Here is a 21,665-nt window from a genome sequence, read left to right as displayed (position 1 = left end):
GCTATAAAATGGCTCTATGTGCCTGGAAAACACATAATACTGCCCCTTTATGGTTTTGTCTAAGATATGCCACTCTGTTAAAGCTGTTACCGTTTCATCTCAGGGCGATGAAGAAAAATGACAGTATTCAGATCTCCATTAAAATCTCCACAAGAACAACTTGCAATTCAGATGCTACGGAATCTAAAGTCGAATTGTGTGGAATTGCGTTTATTAGCGCCTTATCAACCTGACGACATCCCCATCACACAGCCTGAACCCACTCCTGCATGTATGCATTTAAAAATTCTTCTTCGGCTGCTCTTTTTTCTTTTTTTTTTTTTTTTTTTTGTCTGCCGCCCTGAAATTCGGGGCAGCTTGCATGACCTCACCAACTGACTAGCCCCCTGCACCCCGCCCCCTCGCCTCCCGTTCTCTCCCTCACTCTCCTCCCAGCATCTAAATGTGTGGTAGCTGCATACAGCTTCTTTCTGTCCTCCTACACAGGCAGGAGTGAGAGGCCCCTGGAGTCACCGGCACTGGGAGCAACGGCAGAATAGACGGTACGTTTTCCAGTCCAACTCACTGGAATATGTGGACGAGGTTCCGGAAGACGCTTTTGTGACTCTTTCTGAGATTATTTAGGAATTGCTTTCACTCTTCAGTTTGATTTTTAATATCGAATACAAACGGTGAGTTGGTTCGGAAGAGTTTGCCGTTTTTACAAGGTTTTTTTTCGGTGGCTCCAGAGTTTCTGTGAAGAGGCAGCTTTCAATCTATAATCAATGTTTGGTGATTAGTCCAAATTTGCCACTGTTTTCGTAAGGTGTTTCTATTTCGAGCATCACCTCATTCTCAGCATTTTTAAAGTTCTTCATAGCCCTGGTCAATGTCGGTTTTAAAACAAGTCTTTGAATTTTTACCAACGCTGCTTCTGATTGGATGTGATGTTAATGTTTTGACTTGAATCTGATGGAGAATCTATTAAGGGAACTAAATGGTTGGGATGTCAAGGAAGCGTCCAAAGCTGGAGAACTTGGAGCTCCAAATGTAAATCATCAAAAAAAATCAGTGGAAACATGCAAAAATACTTATTAAATGTTATTAGGATATTTTTCCATTGAGTTCAGAGAAGACTGTCAATATAGTTCTGAGGTTTTTCCATTAAAATCTAACTAAAAACACCTAAATTATTAGTATTTAGGTGTATCTTAAAGATTGGAGCCTTATTCTGCCCTCCAGGTAACTTAAAGATGTTTTGTAACCTTTTCCCCTGTCTTCATTTTCCTATATTGAGTCTTTTTAGTCATTATCCAGAGCAGCTGATTCTAGAGCTCATAGATTTGATCACTGTCTTATTTACTTTTCGGCAATGCTGGAAAACACTGGCAGAGAGCGACATCCCGTCGCCATGGTTACGTTAAACTAGACGCGCACGCGCTGTGAATTGTAATGTCCAGATTTTAACTCTTGAGTTGACAGAGCTTTGGTTGAAGCCAAAATGCCTTTTACTGTTTGGCGTTCTTCCGATTACGCGCTTCGGTTTGTAAAGCGACACTCCTGGGTAACCGTGTGACACGTTCGGGGGAGCCGCCGGAGCACGTCCTTGATCTCTGACGCCGTCATGTACTACAACACACCTGTGGATGGGTTGGTGAGAGCACGAGGCGTTTGCTCTCCGCCCGTCTCACTGTACAAGAGTCTGTGTGTGCTCAGTGCTCCCAAACACAGCTTGTATAGTACGTGCGCTCACACACTTCCAGGCGTCTTTCTTAAAACCAGAGGCTTCAGACGTGAGTCCCTTCACATCCCCTCGACCAGCTATGAGAGCCGCTCTGTGTGCGCGCATATCAATGTCCGCTCTGTTCTGCTGCGGGGCGAGAGGAGAGTGGGTGGACAGGCAGGGGTGGGGTGGGTCTCTGGATGCCGCCTTGTGTTTACCTTGGCAGGGTCGCGCCATCCCGAGGCCCCGCCCCTTTCAGCCCCACCGACCGTTCCCTCCTGGAACAGACCGGAGCCTTATGCGGCCCTCCAGGTCGGTCGGGAACAGAACATGCCACCGTGGCGAACCTGGGGAGCAGCAGCCAGCACGCGCGGCTGAATGGGCGCAGTGTGGAGCGGCAGCTGATTGGCTTGACCTGACCCGCTGGGGAGACTGACTCCCAGATGCTGGAGCGTGTCACACAGTGCTCGCAGTTAAAATGATGCGTTCAAGCGCAACATGAGATCTGGTAAGTCTCATGTTGCGACGATAAAAGAGGCGAAAGTTTTTGTTGAGTTGGCTACAAAATGTGGGAAGCGCATGTTGACCCAACTTTGTCCATGTTCCACTAATGTCGACCAAAACGCCGTTTCGGAATTGCGGTGATTCCATTATATAGGAAACGCAATTAAAATCACACGTGAATAAGTTTGTTCAGTCATCAATAAAATATGTTGGCTGCCATCATCCTCTTACCACTTCCTGTCGTCTTCTTCTTCGTGGTTCGCGCCAGTGGCAACATCCGGCTGTTGACCGTGTGACTTATGGGATGCGGGGAAAAAAGTGTTTCCATTGCAGTCTTGCAATAAACCAATTCCAATTTCGATGCCACCAAAATGAAAACCTGCCTCATGATAGAGTTAAAACTTTTTTACAAAAAAACAACAGAAGATTTCTTTCAAAATTGATGTGTTTCCCTTAAGTACATTTATTTTCCAAATAATTTCCATTGACCAACTATGTGGTCAATGGAAATGCAAATTATGATATATTGTATGTTGCATGTACTTGCACAAATTATTATGTTTTAAAAGTATTGACATTTTATTGGTGATGTAAAGAATTTCAAAGTCTTTCAAAATAAACGGTTGATTTTAAAGTCTGTTAATAGGCATGAATATCATTTAAGCTCTCTTAAAATCTGACATTTTGTCAGATGCCCAGAGGCGATCAGTTTTTGTGTCGGAAGTCAAGTTTATTTGTATCCCACATTTCAGCAACAACGCAGTCCAAAGTGCCTTTAAAGATATTATACAGTAACCAATTATGAAACAGCAATAAACATTACATTATGTCAAATGCCGTCATCGAGCACATATACAGTACAGACCAAAAGTTTGGACACAACTGTGTGTCCAAACTTTTGGTCTGTACTCAGTTCAGACCAAAAGTTTGGACACACTTTCTCATTGAATTCAATGACAAAGTGTGTTTGGACACACAGTTGTGTCCAAACTTTTGGTCTGTACTGTATATAAAATATACTGATCAATGTGGCCTTTGATTCCACTACCAACTCTAAACAAATGGTTTTTTTAGCCTTGATTTAAGGAACTCAGTGTTTCTGCAGTTTTCTGGAAGTTTGTTCCAGATTAGAAGAGCATAGAAGCTGAATGCCGCTTCTCCATGTTTAGTTCTGGTTCTGCAACCAGAACCAGAAGACCTGCGGTGGTCTTCTGGGGGGGGGGGTGGCCCTCTGGAAGGCTGATGCCATGACAACAGAAAGGCTAACACTGCACTTTACCCTGAACACGCCATCCCCATAGTGATGGTGGCACCATCATACTGTGTGGATTCTTTGCTTCTTTAACAAGACAATTGTGAAATAGAATCGGTGGAAAAACTACAGAAAACCTTAATTTATAAATCCAAGGGGAAATTAAAGTATTTTTGAAATGAATTCAATTGGAAAAACAAAGGCTGAGCTACAGTCTAATGTTTTATATCAAAGCATATATGGCCCAATTGGGACCCCGAGACAAGATTTTAATTTCAGTTCAACTGTAAAAACATAGACTCCTCTTTGTGTCTTACGTCGGTAAGACGCAGATTGTAACTGCAAAGCAGTCACAGTGATCCAGATGCCTTCAGGCATGGAAAGAATTTCAAACATTCCTAAATATTTGTGAGACTTTGTGTCACACATGTAATAATTATATATCTGTTAAAAAGTGAAATTGTGAGATCATTTCATGGTGGATTTCTTAATACATCTGTCTTATGCAAAATGGTGTTTAGAGTTTTTGGCCAAACTCAGCCAACAGTCCATCTTAGGCAGCTATTCGTCCTGCTCCACTGGATGTGCTTCGTCCGTTGAATTTTTACAATGCCCAGATACACACACTTACTCATGCTAAATGTCATGCATTTGAATATATATAACAGCATTAATGTATGATGAGCCTTGACAGGTCACTGACCGTCTACGCTATTTGAATGCTAGCTTCAGGTTCATTGGTTTTTACACGTCTCTGTGAGCCTGTTAATGACCTGGGGAGCCTTCTGCAGGCCTTCTCCATCTCTGTGAATGCGGCACAATGATGGCTCAGTTGAGCCCTTCAGCGGTTTTAATATTTCTGAGTGTGCTGCGCGTCAGAGCTGTGGAAAGTTGTGAGAAATACGCTGTGTGCTAAGCAGGCGTGTGCAGACGTAAGGCTGTGATCCAGAGGTTCACTGAGGCGTCAGCTGGCGGCCGGGTTGTCGGATTTTTGTAACACCTCCAATAACAACTGACGATGAGAAGGATAAATTCAGTGTGCATTGCTGCTCAAAAGGAGCAGGAGTCTTTTCCAGTGTCAATTTTAAATAGACTACCGAGTTTTAAATGAAAAGGTACACAAAAGCAAGACATCAGGAACTTTCCACCATATACAATCCCTTCAATTGATATTAGCGTAGCCTTTGTAGAGTAACACGCTACATGCACTAATTCTTCATAACATGCTAGCTTATTTTGCTATTTAGCCAGGAAACAAAAAGAAAAAACAAATCAATCAAAAAAAACAAACACATTTTTTCATTGTTTTTACAATTTTCAGCAAATGAAATGCATTTGATTTAAAAAAAAAAGGTAATTCAAGCTGTTCACAATTGAGCTTATACCATAACTGCATAGCTCTGTGTTGTGTTTGTTCTTTTATTTTTTGAAAATTAAAAAAGTGTGAAACAAAAATCACTTGCACCCAAGAGTTTCAGAACAGTCATATAAATCATCCTCAATCCTCCAATCGCAGCTCGTAGTCTCCATTAAACAATGACCATACGTATCCAGCCATTGTACTCTTTAGTAAGGAGACATGTTTGGCGTCAGAGAGATGACCAGGTTTTGGTGTGAAATGTGAGAATCAACCTTGGAACAAAATCTTGTGAAAAGGCTGGTTGGCAGGAGGCCTCATTATCCACAGTGAAAACGAGGCCTGTACCAATATGGACTGAAAAGCCGTTCAGAGAGGAAGAATTTGTTACTCCAAAATACAGATTACAGCTGACAAAAGCACTCAAGAACTAGGTCTGAACTTCTAAAGACATTTCCTGTATGATAAAACAAAAACGTACGTGTTCGGCTATGATAACCTTTACATCATATTTGGAGGAAAAAGTGGGATAACTGCAAGCCTGAAAATATCAGGTGAGCTTTGAAGTACCGGGGCAGAAGCATCGTTTGTCCAACATTATGAAAGGACTTCATGTGGAAATACTAAAGTAATATGTCAGGACATCAGCCATGAAATGGAAGCTCAGGTGAAAATGGGCCTCCCAAACTCACCTTGAACTCAAGTGCATGGCCAATATGGTTACAAAGTGGCTCCAGGACCACAGAGCTCTGATCTCCTGTAGACATGAACAAGCAAAGTTATAGTGTGTGTGAGAGCAAGGCAGTGACGTGCGGTGAGGTTCATAGCTGGTGAGGCACTGACGTCATCAGAATCAGATTTGCAAATAGATGCATAGATTGACAGCAGTTTACAGGTTATGTTTCACTTCTGCATCCTTACACATACAAACCTTTCAGCTCCGGCGTTGGTCTTCCTTTGGTTATTATCTCCTGCTTCGATTGAAAGTCCACTTGAGAAAACTTTTTTAGTGTTGTAATGTAGTCATCCATGTCGAAAGTCGGGATAAGCGAGAGGAAAAAAATCACTATCTCTATTATAATCTATCGCTGCACTTGACTTGCTTCCCGAATCGTTTAGCCTAGCTCGCTGTCACTTACTCGGCAGTTGAGGAGTGAACAAGACGAACGTCTGGGATCTTGAGCGCCCCCTGCCATGAGGCAAGAGAACTGCCTGCCTCACCTCGAACCTGTTCTCTGCCGTTTATAATCGCTCATTACACGAAACACGTTACACAAACACAGTTGGTGACAAAAAGCACTGTACATTATATACATAAGCTAAATTATTGGAAATAAGTTCACATATTAAATTTGTTTAAACCATTTTATTGACGCCGTACAGCAACATGCTCTCTCCGCTTAGCAGCCAGCGCAGAGCCAGGGGTTGCGCAATCCAAGGTGAGGCAGAGCTCGCTGCTGCCTCACCGGCATCGCTTCCAAGCATTTGAATGGGAAAATAAGAAAATTCAACGATTTTGAACAAATAAAAATCGAAATTGGTGAAGCTACATGAAAAATAAATATTTTTGAGTACAAACCACCGGATGAATATAACAATTTAAATTACTTTATGATTATATATTTTCTTTCTTTCCATGATGGCTGGTGAGGCACTGCCTCACCTGCCTCCCCTGACCGCACGTCACTGGAGCAAGGTGAGTCACAAACATGACTCAAATAGACCAGTTCTGTCAGGAGGAACCGCCCGAAATTCCAGTAAACTACTGTACTGTGAGAAGGTTCTGGAAGGATGATCCCAAAAGTCATTCAGTTTAAAAAGCAGTTCTACCAAATGTTTGAGAAAACGTATGAAAACGTCTGACTGAAGAAAGTAATAAAATACCTCTCTTGTCATTTTGACTTTCAGCAAGTTGAAGTACTTGTGGTTATTATAACTGACCCAAAGCAGGAAAAGTTTAGTCTGATTTCATGCCAGCCTGAGGAAATAAAGGCTATGTGTCTTTTTATACAGTGTATGTATTTTCCTATGTCCAGCAACACAAAACGGGACATTCATTCCATACCAAACACCACTTGACATTTTATTTCCATTGAGCCTGAAGCAATATCCAAGCACACTGTACCGTATTCTGGATCAAAAGGAATTTAATATATGAGCACAGGAGCTGGGAAGACAGAGGCAGAAAAACCCACCCTTAAAGTTTGTGCATTAATTTAACATAAATTTTTACCACAATAACTAAGAGGAGAAAATAACAGGCACTATATGGAAACCTTATACGTGTTGAATCTTTTTTTTTTTGTGTCCATTTTGATAAACATGCAGATAATCATTATTGTGTATTTTTGTATTTGTCAGGTGAAAATGACAACCCTCCTTCTGCTGTGTGTGTCTTTGCCCATAATCTTGGCAACAACAATACTGAAAGACCCCAATGGTAAGGAAAGACAATATTCTGCCCATGGATATTGCACGTCACTGTGCTAGACGGTTGAAGGGATGCAGTGTTTATGTCTTGATTCAAAGGTGCTTTGTGAGATCAGCCTTTTCACCAATATACAAACCAAAATTCAAATTTGATTAAGATACAATTAGTTGGCATTTTTCTAAACACAACATTTTCAGTAACAAATAGAACCACAACCTAGCTCGGTGGCGTTTCACCATGTATGATTTTGTCATACAAAATCAGTTGAATAAACTCGCAGGACACAAACAATAATCTCTTTTTAAATTAAATGTGAAAAAGTAATTGCATTCTAAAATGTTCACTTCAATATATATATGTTCAATAATAAAATAACCGTACAAAATTTCGATGAAATGAACAATGACGTCTGATTCTTGCAGAAAACATATCAGTCACTCATTGGTTGTCGTCCTATGAGCCACAAATGGCTTCACAGTCCTTTTCCAAAAGTGGCTGTATAATGTATGGGTGTGCCCTAGTATATATTTTTTTCCAAACATTGCTAATGGTTTGAGAGCATCACTATCAAATGGAAATGAAAATAAAAAAACCCTTTATTAATAAATGAATACTTTGTGTTGTACCAAATATTTCCTTGTTTTGGAAGGTTTTAATTTCTTAGTGAAAATATTTTTTATAGTTCACATTTCCTTGACCACCTGCCAATTCTGGTGGTCAACTTTCTGCTACTCTTTAAAAGTGGTTAGCACATAAAGTAGCGGTATGTATTAGTCTATCAAAATTATTTGGAAAGGTTTTACATATTCTAAGACCAAGGCTATGCAACCAACTCTCAAGATGGTTTTTGTAACTGTTAACTTTTTACTCATATCTAAACACGGCTGTGTTGAATTGCTAAGATTTAAAAAAAAAAGAAAAAAAAAGAAGCCTCTTTCTATTTAAAGGAATATAACTTCACATGGCCACTAGTATCATTGACATTTTTCTCCCTAGTTTTCCCTAACACAAACTTTTTATAGTACATCTGACTGCACTCCTGATCACTGCACAAAATGCATCATCTATTTATTTTTACCGCAGATATAGTTGGCTCATTGCATGTCAGCATCCCTGTTGAGTTGCCTCTCCGTCCACTGCTGGGAGGAAAGGTAGCTGTGCCATGCTACTTCCGAGGGAGCACTGTGAATGACCCAGGAGCACCCACCATCGCCCCGCTAGCTCACAGAATCAAGTGGACCTACATCACCAAGGAGAAAGTTAGCCCAATCCTGGTAGCGTCGGAGGGGAAGGTTTATGTGGAGACAGAGTATCTGGACAGGGTGACATTGGCCGGCTACCCGCTGGTTCCTACTGATGCTACCATTGAGATAACTGAACTGAGGTCCAAAGACTCTGGTACCTATCGCTGCGAAGTGACCCATGGCATTGAGGACAGCTCTGACGTTGTAGACATCCAGGTTCAAGGTATGCTTCAAATTTATACAACTTTGTTCAGTAAAGCATAAAGTTTCATTGATCACCCCTATATACTTCGACAAATTGCTTCTGGAAACAGCACCCGTGTTTAGTTGGTGGTTGCTAAGGAAGAGTGAAACAATTAGTTGGAGAAACCATGTGTAATGGGAGGGTTTACCAGAAATTATGACATTGACTCTCTATTTCTTTACAGGTACTGTATTCCACTATCGTGCCATCTCCACCCGCTACACCCTAACATTTGAAAAAGCCAAAGAGGCCTGCGTACAGAACAGTGCCACCATTGCAACTCCAGCACAACTCCAAGCCGCTTACGACGACGGATACCACCAGTGTGATGCTGGGTGGCTTTCAGATGAAACTGTGAGGTACACTATCACCAGAGTCTGACAGACTTGTACAACAATCTGCTTTCAGAATGCCCACAAAGTCATATTTGTCTCTATTTGGTGCATTAATGATTGGTTAAAAAAAAAAAAATGTTTAGAACGTTACCACAAACCATCAGGGTGACCAAAATTTCTGTTCTCTCCAGGTACCCTATTCAGGAGCCTCGGGAACCTTGCTTTGGAGATAAGGAAAACTTTCCTGGAGTGAGGACCTATGGTGTTAGAGATGTCAATGAAACTTATGATGTGTACTGCTTTGCTGAGAAGATGTCAGGTATTCTTAACAAACAAGTGCAATCCTTGACCTTTCCAATCTAAAAACAAAGGCATATTTTCATCTTATTTCTTAACTCTCTCTCCAACCAGGCAAGGTCTTCTACTCCATATCTGTTGACAAATTTAGCTTCTATGAAGCACAAGACCAGTGTGTCAAACTGGGAGCGAGGCTGGCCACCACTGGAGAGCTATACCTTGCCTGGAAGGATGGCATGGATGTCTGTAATGCTGGCTGGCTGGCAGACAGAAGTGTACGCTACCCAATCAACATCCCCAGGCCTCTATGTGGAGGTGGGCTTGTTGGAGTAAGAACAGTCTACTTATTCCCCAACCAAACTGGATACCCCTACCCAGACTCTCGTTACGATGCAGTCTGCTTCCAAGGTTGGTGATTCTTTGAGAACAACTCTGTATTTTCAAAGGAGTCAAGAGGCTTAAATATAAATAATATCTCGTTTCTGAAGTGTTTGATGTCTTTGCTAATGAGTAGTGTGTCTTGTTGTGTTCTAAAAGTGTAAATGTCTCACTATCCTGACTCCTCAGATGATGATGAAGGTGAAGTGCCTGGTAGGACCACACCCTTCCCAGTCATCCACTTTGAATCTAGCGCTGTGCCCCTCCCAACCCCAACGCCTCCACAAGGGACTGAAGAGAGCAAGTCTGGAGGAGTAGTAACTCTCTCCCCATTGCCACATCTGTCCAGTGAAGATGTGACCATGGGTCCCACAGGTAAAGTTTCAATAAATGAATGAAAACAGTGTTTGGAACATCTTTGTTTTTAAAAGATATTTACTAGAAGAAAGAAACATAACTGTGCAAAAACAGGGCACATGCTGATCTAAGGAAGTTTTATAGAAAAGCTTCATTGGGTTGACTCTAATGAAGGCTGTAGTACCGCAAAGAGAGAGAAGTGTCCCAAGAGAGAACAGGGACATCCTCTATATAGATCAGCAGCTCTAGTCTAATGACTTCTCTGCTTCTAATGTTCTACAATATATGTAGGGCATGTAAGCAAAAGCATAATTTATGATTCTGAGAATAGGACACCTGGCTTCCATTCGCAACTGCTGTCATACCTAAATTTGTAATAGAAGTGCTGGGAATATGGCAGCTTTCTCTGCTTTGGACAATTTACTTGATGACAAGAAGTTATTAGGTTGGATCAAAACTGTTAATCTTTTGATAATGGGGAGTAATACACTAATAATGACATTACCAACTGTAGAAATTCTCGGTCTAACCACATTTCTCCCAGCTGAAACCACTAAGAGTGTTGCTGCAAGTAATTTTTTAAAAAACTTTCCCCCTAATACCATAAAACCAGTGCCTCTGTGTCTTTCCTCTGTCTCAGTCGCTAATTGGTTGCGGTAAATGGTTGGTCCTACTGAGCCTGGTTCTGTTGGAGGTTTTTGTCCTGTTAAAAGAGAGTGGCTCCATTCCATTTTTGGCAGCGCTTGCTTGGGATGGTCAAAAACAAAGCAATGGCCTCAAACTTAAATTATTATTCTACCAACTGGAATTATGGGATCAACTGACTTTGATTGCATCAGAGTACAGTTTGGATCAATTTTACTATTTACCATCATATAAATAAATTACATTTCAAGACTTTGGCCTTTTAGAAATTAGAAATGACATGACATCCTCTTACCAGAACTCCTGGGAGTAACTCTAGATACCAACTTAAGCTTTAACGAACAGATCAATTTTGTCCTGAGAGTAGGATTTTTTCAGTCAAAAATGGCAGCAAAAGAGTTTCTGTCTTTTGGTGACCTTGAAAAAAAAAAACTCCATGCTTTCAGCTTCATATGCATTCATTGCATTCCACCTGGGCTATTGCAGTTGTCTTTATGTTGGCAATGGAGTGACACAGATTGGCCAACTGCGGTTGGTCCAAAAGGCTGCAGCTCAACTTTTAACTGGCACACACAAGCAAGACTACATTTCTCTGCTTCTGGCTTCTTTACATTAGCTGCCTTCTGCAAAGCTACTGCCTTTAGAATTGATTTTAAGATTTTTTTTAAATTTAGTTTTATATCTTTCAATCGACTGGCTACCGGTTATTTCAATGATTTTTTAAAAACTATATCACATCCTGAAGCTAGATTACTGAGGTTTGTAACAAATCAATTCACTTGACTTGAATGTTCGTACGGATAAAACAGTCCTCTCAAACGCCATTTTCTCCATTCCCCCTTCTGTCCTAGGTGTGGTGTTCCACTACCGACCCATCACTGGTCGTTACACTCTGACCTTTTTGGAGGCTGAGCTGGCTTGCCGGACCATCGGAGCGGTTATCGCCAGCCCCCAGCAGCTGTACGCAGCCTTTGAGAAAGGTCTGCACCAATGTGACGCTGGCTGGCTGCGCGACCAATCTGTGCGGTGAGCAAGACGACCAGGACATCAGCTTGACAAAGGCTCCACAAAATCCGAAATAATAAAATATACGACTGCGATGTTGTTATACTAACTTCAACTTAATCAGTGAATCAATGAAAACGTTCATATTTATTTTTGCTTTTCTTGCCCAGGTACCCGATTGTGTCACCCAGAAGCAACTGTGCTGGTAACCTGCTAAACCTCCCAGGAGTGAGGTCGTACGGCCTGAGACCAGCCAGCGAGCGCTACGATGTCTTCTGTTACGTGGACGGCTTAAAAGGTAAAAATCAAATATCAAATATTGGTATAAATTAATGCCCAAATACCATACATCTAAGACTGTGCAAGTGGTGGTACGCTGCCAAAATCTTGGTATAAGTTATTTGTGAGGTAAATATGAAAGAGTTTAAGCTAAAGTAGAGATAATAAGCTAACTGCTTTGAAACCTCTCAAAAGAAAAGTCCAGCATATATACTGTGCTCTATTTCTCCAGAACTGCACACAGTTTAGTTACTCTGTTATGTTAGCATTGAAAGCTAAAGGTGTATTTCTCTGGATTTTGCTCGTTTGTAGCTCTGAAGAAAAACGTTCACTTAAAGGACTGTGTGAAATATTTGTCAGAATTGCAAATATACAGTTTTTCACATTACATATTACTGTATTTTTTTTTATGCAAGGCAGCCATGTACAGTAAGATTTTGAGATTGAGGCTGGTGAGAACTCAGACTTTGCCATTTAGAATCCCAACTTCAGGGGCGTCAGTGTGTTATTTATGTAAAGCTAAAACTTGATAAGATAAGGTGTTATGCACAGTCTGCGCCAATGAAAAATATCTTTAAGACTTAACACAGAAACACTCTTAATCCTGTTGTACGGCAATTTGTCTCTCGGTCGTTGGTGGGTGCTGTCTATAACAGTTTTAATTTACTGAGGCAGTACTTGTTATAAAAAGTTAGAAATCTAATATGCTAGTCAGGGACTTGCACAGATGGACACTTAGTGGTGCTACACTATCTGCCCTTTTCCCTCTGGAAAACAGTGCCCTTCTGAAATCTTTAGTTTTTGTTTTGTTGCGTTTCTTTTTACATTGATTGTGTGTGTCCAACTGTAGCATTTTCTGGATTTAAAAACCGATATTATGGATGTTACACATTTTTGGAAGTTGCCCAACAAGGCTGGCTGTAATAAACCTCACACTAGCCAACTGTCCACACCACTGATGGTAGTATTTAAATTAGTAGGAATGAATTGTCCACAAACTGATCTACCCTGTCATTCCTAAATGCGTCCCTCTGTCTGCCAGGTGAGGTCTTCTTCACCACTGACTACGACAGCTTCTCCTACGACGAGGCCGTGCAGCACTGCCAGAAGCTCAACAGCACCCTGGCCACGCCTGGGCAGCTGCACGCCGCCTGGAGACAAGGACTCGACAAATGCCGGCCAGGCTGGCTCATGGACCGCAGCGTCCGCTTCCCCGTCACAACCCCCAAATCTTACTGTGGGGGCGGAGAGGTCGGGGTGCGCACCATCTACGCCTTCCCCAACCAGACGGGATTTCCCGATGAGCACTCACGCTACGACGCCTACTGCTTCAGAGGTTGGGATTGGCTGGGTGTGGTTTTAACTTCTTTTTTTATTTTTTTTATTTAAAAGGTGAAAATGTGATCAAAATAGAAGTGTGATGAAGAAAGGTGTGATTCAAAATCGTAATTCATCTTAAGAATAAAGTCTGTTTTCTCTTTTTTTTACGTTCAGCTCAAATTCCTGTTGATCCCCAAACTCCCATCACCGTCTCTCAGACGACAGAGCCTAAAGATGTCAGCGAGACTACAACCGTCACACCGGTTGACGGTGCTCCTACTAGTAAGGCAAAAAGCAAGAAAGACGAGGCTTTTTGGTGCATGTTAATAAAGTGAAACTGAGCTTTTTGAACATGGATATTTGTGTCGGAAATGTTTATATCATCTCTTCGTATTGTCCTTTTGTCTTCTAGACAAAACTACAGTTGGCTACGATGAAACCTCTGTGAATATGACCGACGTTGAGGTTATCAAAGAAACTGTTGATACTTCGGTACAAGTTGCTCCGACAGGTAACGCGGCTCAGAATGACAGAACCATAAAGGTCTCAAAAGCTTGAATATTTCTTAAATTAAGCTCAAAGTAAAGATAAAGACATAGCACCGCAACACGTTAGGGCTGAAAAGCGTATCACGATATAAACGTTTTGAGTCAGTCGGTATTGATAATTATTGACTAGTTTTTTGTTTTAAATGTCTGAAATACTGCCAAACTGGTGACGGGACCTTTCCTGTTTTATTCGCAATTTCCTCTTGAGGTGTTGTTGTTATTTTTTCCCCCACTTTCTCCACGCTGTTGATTTTTATTTTTAAGCAGCTTTGAGGCACGGTGGCGAAACCTTAATCTGCTGCTGCTGGTAGTTACTCAACAGGTTGTTGCTAGGTAACCAAAGAGTGAAGAAGTTAGTCGGTGCCACCCAGATAGCTCAGTTGGCCTTGAGAGGTTGATGCCTAAAGCCTTTCTTATACCTACATCTCCCAGAATGCCGTGCGGTTCTGGATCAGAGTTCAGTGAAATTATTGGATATTCTATGTGACGTATTATCTGTTGATACTGATCGTGATTTTCGCGATATATATACTGTTATTGATTTATTGAATCAACGGTGAAGAGTAGAAATCTAAGAATCAAGTCTTCTGATCTCGTTTTTTTGATTCCATCCTGTTTTACAGAGAAAATCGTTCCCTCTCCTGTCCCGGTCGATGCGCCGGGTTCTGGTTCAGCTGACCACTCAGCCAGTGGGGAGACCTCTGGGGAACCTTCTACCTCCACCAGCAGCGGTGACACATCCGGGTCAGGACAAGGCGTCACCTTCAGCGGAACACCCGATGTGCTTTCTGGCGAGCAGTCCGCCTCTGGAAGCCTCAAGGAAGGGAAGGAGGGCAGTACGGTTTTCATCACATCTGGAGATATGGGGAGTGCATCCGGAGCTGAATCTGGATCTGGATCTGAATCTGGATCCAGATCTGGCATCATCATACGTGGATCAGGCTACAGAAGTGGAAGTGGGGACATCAGTGGCAGTGGTGATGACACAGTGGTCACCTTGGTTGATGAAGAGCTGGTGGATTTGTCAAAAACCCTCAAGAATGGCACAACAACGCAGGAGCTTGGCCAGGGAGGGATCGACACCAGCGGGGGATCGAGTGTTTCTGGATCAGGAGACGTGTCTGCTTCCGGCTCGGGCGGGTTTTCTGGCATTTTGTTCGTCGACAGCAGTGGGATTGACCTGACACCCCAGCAATCTGGGGAGCAAGAAGTGTCTGGATACCAGCCATCTGAATCGGGGTACCCCAGTGGTTTTCCCAGTGGCTTTCTATGTGGTGTTTCAGGCAGTGGCTCTGCCTCCGGAGACCCGTCTCCAAAGCACGACAAAGCCATCTACCTGACCAAGGATGACATGATTGAAGTAATCACAGACTTTACTGAAGAGGGGCGGGGTGTGGTGGAGATAAGCGGGGAAGGCAGTGCGTCAGGACGCCGCCCTGAATTCAGCGGCACTTCAACTCAAACGTCGGGAAGCGGAGCGGCTCCTACGACGGCTTACGTAGAGTTTGTACCGACTCTTGACCAATCCGGATCCAGGGATACAGCTGAGGAGAGTGGCACCGGGTCTGCAGTTCATTCAGTCACACCAGAAGCAGTCTACGCCTGGCCAACAACGGCTCCGTCAGTGTCAGTAGTTACTCCGGCTGTTGTGGAGCGTCCTGATGTGGATGGAGGTATGAACTTAGGACCAATACCATCTATTTGCTCACACTAAACTGAGCAGCTGGAGTAAACTGTTTACGTTAAACAATTCTTTTCCAAAACATGTTTAGCTACGAAGGGCTGTCCTGAGGACTGGATGGAGTTTGGCGGCAGATGTTACAGACACTTTGACGATAGACTCACTTGGTCTGAGGCAGAGCAACGCTGTCAGGAGGTCAGCGGCCACCTGGTCAGCATCGGCTCGCCACAGGAGCAGCAGTTTGTCAACTGTGAGTAACCGTCTGATGGTCAGGTTAGCCCTCATGTCAAATCTGACGGTGAAGCGATCTGGTTTCAGAAGACTGAACGAAGCTAAAAAGACAACAGTGAGTGTTAAAATTAGAGCTCTCAGTGTGATTAATGTAAAACGTTTAAGGCATTCATGTTACACAATGTAGTTTAATTGCATTACCTATTTTGACCTAAAAGCCTCTCTCCTGCCTGCAGAGGGCTACCTAGTTCACACCAGCACGGTCTTGTAATGCAGAGTTGCTAATGTGAGTGAAAAGATGAGCGAGGAGAGTCACTGGAATGCTCAGTGGCATATTTTGCTTTAAAAAACACAGCGATGGGGCGTGCCGTGGCGGCATAGGGGTTAGAGCGACCCATATTTTTAGGCCTTGAGTCCTCGACGCGGCCGTCGCGGGTTCGACTCCCGGACCTGACGATATTTGCCGCATGTCTTCCCGCCTCTCCTTCCCCCTTTCCTGTCAGCCTACTGTCATATAAGGGACACTAGAGCCCACAAAGACCCCCTGGAGGGGTAAAAAAAAAAAAAACACAGCGATGGATGCTTGCATAAAACCAGTATAGCCAGTAGCCTACTTATTGCAATGACTAAATGTCCTTCCAACTAAGCACAACCAATTTATAGTTAACATTTCTAAATTATATTTGAAACAAAAAGACTTTTTTTTTTTAAAAACTGTCCTGAATGTAAAAACCCCTGGTAAACTGAGATGTTTGGTTTTAGACAAGAAACGATTTTCTTTAACATTTTTAGGACAACGTATATTTTTTACAACGTAAAAGCTTACAAAGTTGAGCATGGTGATCAGCCATGATTAATCACAGCGCTAGAGTGTGTTTGATGTGAGTAATTTTTTTAATCAATTGGCAGCACTAATAAAAAATGTGTGATTTGAGTTTTTCACATGTTGATTGAAGTATTTTTCGCTGCAGATGCATCATTCTAAAGGAATGCTGCTACTGTCTATCAGGCAGTAAAATGTTCATTTTCCAATTTAAAAAAGGAATTATTTGTTTATTTGCATCTTTAATGTATTTCTATTGCATAAAAAGGCTTAGATGGGGGGGGGGGGAAGTGTAGAAAGTGCCTTTTTTTTTTTATCCGACTAATCGTCAAAATAATCGCTAATCGGTGATAGCTCCAGCCCTACCTTGTCCAAATACAGCTGCCTATTTGCCCTAAATGTTGTCAACTTGTTTACTTTACAGCCAATGGTGACAGCTATCAGTGGATTGGACTTAACGACAAAGACGTGCAGAATGAGTTCCGCTGGACAGACGGCCGTCCTCTGGTGAGTTTGACCGAACCGCTCCGCTGAGTCGCGATGAAACCGATAGCTAAAACTGCAGGTCTTAATCTGACGCTGTGATCAGTCTTTCGAGAACTGGAGGCCCAACCAGCCGGATAACTACTTTGGTTCTGGTGAAGACTGCGTGGTGATGATCTGGCATGAGGGCGGCGAGTGGAACGACGTGCCCTGCAACTACCACCTTCCTTTCACCTGCAAGCTAGCAGCCGGTAGGCCGACCGCTCACAAACCCACCCACCCACATCAAAACATGTTAGATTAATAGTTAATTAAACATTTAATACGTTTCTTTTTGGCAATGGCAAAACCTTTAGTGATTAGGATTTTCTCCCTTTTGTTTTTTAGTTTAGTTTTTTTTTTTTTTTTTTTACAATATTTGTCAATTTTCTATCTTTCTTTCTTTTTTTTCTTTTCTTTTTTTTTTTTACAGATTTTTGAAGAAAATCCCACCTTTTTAAGGGAAAATTTGTTGTTACAGGCCCCTTTATACGTAAAAGGGGCCTGTATGGCCTATGAGCTTTAAACCGACGACAAACGGTTTAAAGCTCAGCAGACGAACCTCTTTGCCAACACTGGGAGAATACGTTTAATAATGAGTCACAGGATTGGTTTTTAAATTATGAGATCAGCTTTTAACTTGATTGTTTGTGTTGGGTTTAAATTTGATTATATTCATGTAATCTCAGTACCTATCCCTCAATTTTATCTGAACAGTTAAGCAAAAAGCAGTCAGTCTATGACAACATGCCAACAGCTTATTTCAAGTTTTTTTTTTTTTTTTTTTTTTTTGATATATCTCATTTTTAATATACTTTTACATTTAAAGGGGCCTTTACATTTAAAGGGGCCTTTGAATAGTAAATGGCCTTTTGGTAAATGTGGGTCCAAAAATGTTAATTTAAGGTAAAAGTAGCTGAAACATTTAAGCAATGTATTATAGGAATGTATATTCTATTTAAAGTAGGAAACACAAGAAAGCTTGCAATTTAATCAAATAAGGCAGATGTGTGTTTGTTGGGAAAATACTAAACTTGTCCACGTGTACAGGTAGACAAATTTTTAAAAAAAAAAAGAAAGAAACTGTTTGAATAGTGCAGCAAAATCGGTATCCAAGAGTCCACTGTTTTTGGTTTGTTTTTGTCTAATGGAGGAAAAAAATTTTTTTATTCCAGCCATAAACTAGCAGAGTTTGCTAAATACTAGCTTCAAATTACATTTAAAGGATCAAACTGTATATTTCTGGCCTTTTTGTTGTTGTTGCGAATCTTTACCAGGAGTGCCGTTAGCCACATATGTGTTGCATTCGTATGGTAATATATCAAACTTGTGTCTATTTTACATCAGTCATGTGTGGAGCACCCCCCGAGGTGGAACACGGCGCTCCGATGGGCAGCAGCACAGGGAGCTCTCCTGTCGACTCCATCATCCGCTACCAGTGCAACCCGGGCTTCACACAGCGCCACCTGTCTGTCATACACTGTATGGCAAACGGAGAGTGGGAAAAGCCACAAGTCCAGTGCATAGACGGTGAGTTTCAAAGGAAAATTGTGTTTGAACTTTAAGGATGATGGCGTGACTTAGGCTTTTTAAAGTGAATCACAATAAGAATTATGTATACTGTCCAATGAAAATAATGCTAAGGTTTCTCTCATCCAGTTCACTAAAGTTCAGGGTTCACAAGACAGAAGATCACAGGCGTATTTGAAAAAGGAACAAATGTCAAACGCTTCTAAAAGTATATAGTTCCACCTGGAGGAGCCAGACAGACGCTGGCTTATGGGAGTTTTTGTCTGCACACTTTTCCTGTCGACAGTCAATAGCTACGTTTCCATTCACCATATAATTGCACAGTTTGACATTTCGAAAAAATAAATTTGCTTAGTGGAAAAGTGGCAGTTTCAAAAACAGTCAAAGCTTTGCCGCTATATAAGGTGTCGCTTTTTTTTTTTTCTTTGGGCCAATCTGCAGTGGAAACACTTTTTTCCAATCACACGAGTCACGTGATCAACAACTGGAAGTTGCCACTGGCACAAACCACAAAGAAGAAGACGACAGGAAGTAGCCAGAGGATCATAGCGCGGCATGTTTTTTTTTAAATGACTTATGACGTGGAAAAAAAACTTGGGTGTCATTTTAATTGCCTTTCTTATTTAATGGAAACACCGCCATTGCAAAATTGTGTTTTTTCAACATTAGTGGAATATCGACCATTTTTAGCTGAAACAAATTGTCCAGGCTTCAGGGCAACATTTCCTTTCGAATACCTTTAAAAGGTTCCTAACGATTCAAAGTCGCTCAACTTATTTGTTGTCTTTTACTCTATTATAATGGAAAAATAGTCCCTGTATTTTGATTTCATTTTGGTAACATTGAGGATAGTGTGTTGGGCTGAGCATCTGTACAGACAGAAATAAACCAACAGCAGGTTAAACTGTATATAAATCATAAATCTATGCAGAAATATTCACTTCTGATCCTGCAGCTTGTGAGCTACACTCTCCACAACCGCCACTCGCTGCAGAATCAGTTTTGAGTCTTTTTAGTGCCTCGTTTTTTGTTTGTCTGCTTTTTTGTGTGTTGTTTTGGGGGTTTTTTTTGTGATGTCATCAGTATGCGTACCTTTTCTTCCCCCAGCCGGAGCCAACAGTAACAGGCTACACAAAAGGTCCCTGAGGAGAAGAAGTAAAGGTGTCAGCAGCCAACAGGAGCAGAGGGAGCTGCTCTGAGCGGGACTGAAAGGACATGCAACAGAGAGCCACAAAAGAGCCTCCTTCTAAAGAAGCATGGACACTAATACAAATGCCAGACCAAAAAGATAGCACATCGTACCCCTGTATGTACACTCAACTAAAAGCACATTTTAGACGACGATTTAAAAAAAAAAAACAACTGATGTCTTTGAATGTCACCTTGCAACCTCTGAAGGCTCATTCCTCCAATTTATGATTCAGCATCCTGGAGCTAAATCGCTTCCCTTTCTTTCGGCACAAAGTAGAAAAAAAAAACCCCAAATCAACCTCTTTCCAAGAGGCTGAAGAGTAACATGCGAAGAGCGCAGAAGGTGTTTTCAGTTCCCACTTTTATTATATTTTACCATATTTTTCTAGATCTGCGTCTCTTAGACTTTGTTTTAGGCGTTAGACTCCTGCTATGTAGGGCCACGCGGTGGACGTCGACCTTTGGTTGCGTCGCAGACGAGTGGTTCTGTGTCGTCGTGTCATCTGGAGCAAATGGAGCCTTTGGTCTCGTTCACAGCTGTAAGCTCGACGTCCACGGTGCTGCCGGACCAACTAGTTACGAAAACGCGACTCGGACGCAGCCACCCTGGATTGAAATAATCGGCACGTACGCACTTTTGAGACTTCCGCCATGTCTGTGCTAATCATTTGAATCCAGCGCACCTTATACAACGGAGTGTTAGGAAAAAAGAAAGAAAACAAAAATAATACAAGAATAAAGTTGTGGTATGAAAGTAGTCGGAACATTACGACTTCTGTTAAAAATTCTGTTAAAATCTCTCTGTTAATATTCCGATTTTATTCCTGAAATATTATGATTTTATGCCGGTATCAGTTTGACTTTATTCTTGTAATGCTGCAACTTTATCTTCATAATAAATTTTTTTTTTTTTTTTTTTTTTTGCGTTTCGTTAGCGTAGCCCCAATACTCGGTTGTAACCTTAAAACTGTATTTAAAAAGAAAATAAAATTCTGTCTTTTTTTTTTTATTTTTTTTTTTTTTAGAAATGGCAGGAAAACAGTGCCTTGAAACAGCATTTTTACAATTTAACAGACTCTAATGTATAATTTGTGATAACAGGAAGTGGTGTGTAACAGCAAAAGAAAAAGGAAGGATTATGATACACGTTTTAATTATTATTATTTTTCAAAATAAAGGGCTTTCCATCCGTCTTCCCACCAAGCCTCACTGTCGCTAATAAAGGCATCCCCACACCATAATGCGTCTCACTAAACGGATATCCTGTTCAGATTTGCTTTCCTAATAGATTTGTGTGGGTTTTTGTTGTTGTTTTTTTTTTTTAAACATATAGAATTCTGCTTCTTGTTTTTTTTTGTTTTTTTTTTATCCACTACTTTATAGTAGGTTGAAATACATCGAGGTTTGTGATGACAAAATGTGAACTATTCGGTGAATATCTGTCGGGCATTTTGGAAATGTAAAAAGAAGTTTCACACACTCCTTATTTATGGTTCCTCAAGTGCGAACCGGCGCCTTTGTTTATGTCGTGAGAACACCAGCCTTTGACCTGGGACGGGTTGCTCACTGTAAATATCCGCCATGTTGTTTTTTTTTTTCTTCTGAACAGCAGGATCTGTCCATAACTTGCGCAGTGCAGGCAGTTTTAACTTTTTTTTTTGTTTGTTTGTTTGTTCAAATTTTATTGTGACTTACAGTATTTATCATGGACGAGTTTTGCAGAGTGGTTGAGTCGTCAGAGCCAGAGGAGGATTTCATGTTTTCATTAAAGCCTCAGATTGTAGCTGGA

At 41.5% G+C, this 21,665-nt stretch overlaps 1 protein-coding gene across 1 annotated transcript; it reads left to right on the top strand.

The window, feature by feature from the left end:
• The first annotated feature begins 445 nt into the window (after positions 1–445).
• acanb (aggrecan b) lies at positions 446–21,665 on the top strand. The gene is made up of 18 exons (XM_032548580.1): positions 446–542; positions 7,177–7,255; positions 8,330–8,713; positions 8,919–9,093; positions 9,261–9,388; positions 9,481–9,774; positions 9,934–10,119; positions 11,598–11,772; positions 11,922–12,049; positions 13,073–13,366; positions 13,525–13,632; positions 13,763–13,861; positions 14,522–15,571; positions 15,671–15,829; positions 17,058–17,140; positions 17,223–17,367; positions 18,503–18,685; positions 19,793–21,665. Exons 2-18 carry the CDS (start codon positions 7,183–7,185, stop codon positions 19,882–19,884), a joined length of 3,756 nt encoding a protein of 1,251 aa, XP_032404471.1. The 5' UTR covers positions 446–542; positions 7,177–7,182; the 3' UTR covers positions 19,885–21,665.

The sequence above is a fragment of the Xiphophorus hellerii genome, chromosome 2 (genome assembly GCF_003331165.1).
Source record: "Xiphophorus hellerii strain 12219 chromosome 2, Xiphophorus_hellerii-4.1, whole genome shotgun sequence".
In the NCBI taxonomy this organism is placed as follows: Eukaryota; Metazoa; Chordata; class Actinopteri; order Cyprinodontiformes; family Poeciliidae; genus Xiphophorus; species Xiphophorus hellerii.
The sequence above is the reverse complement of the archived record's forward strand: the minus strand, read 5'-3'. Positions and strand labels throughout refer to the sequence as shown.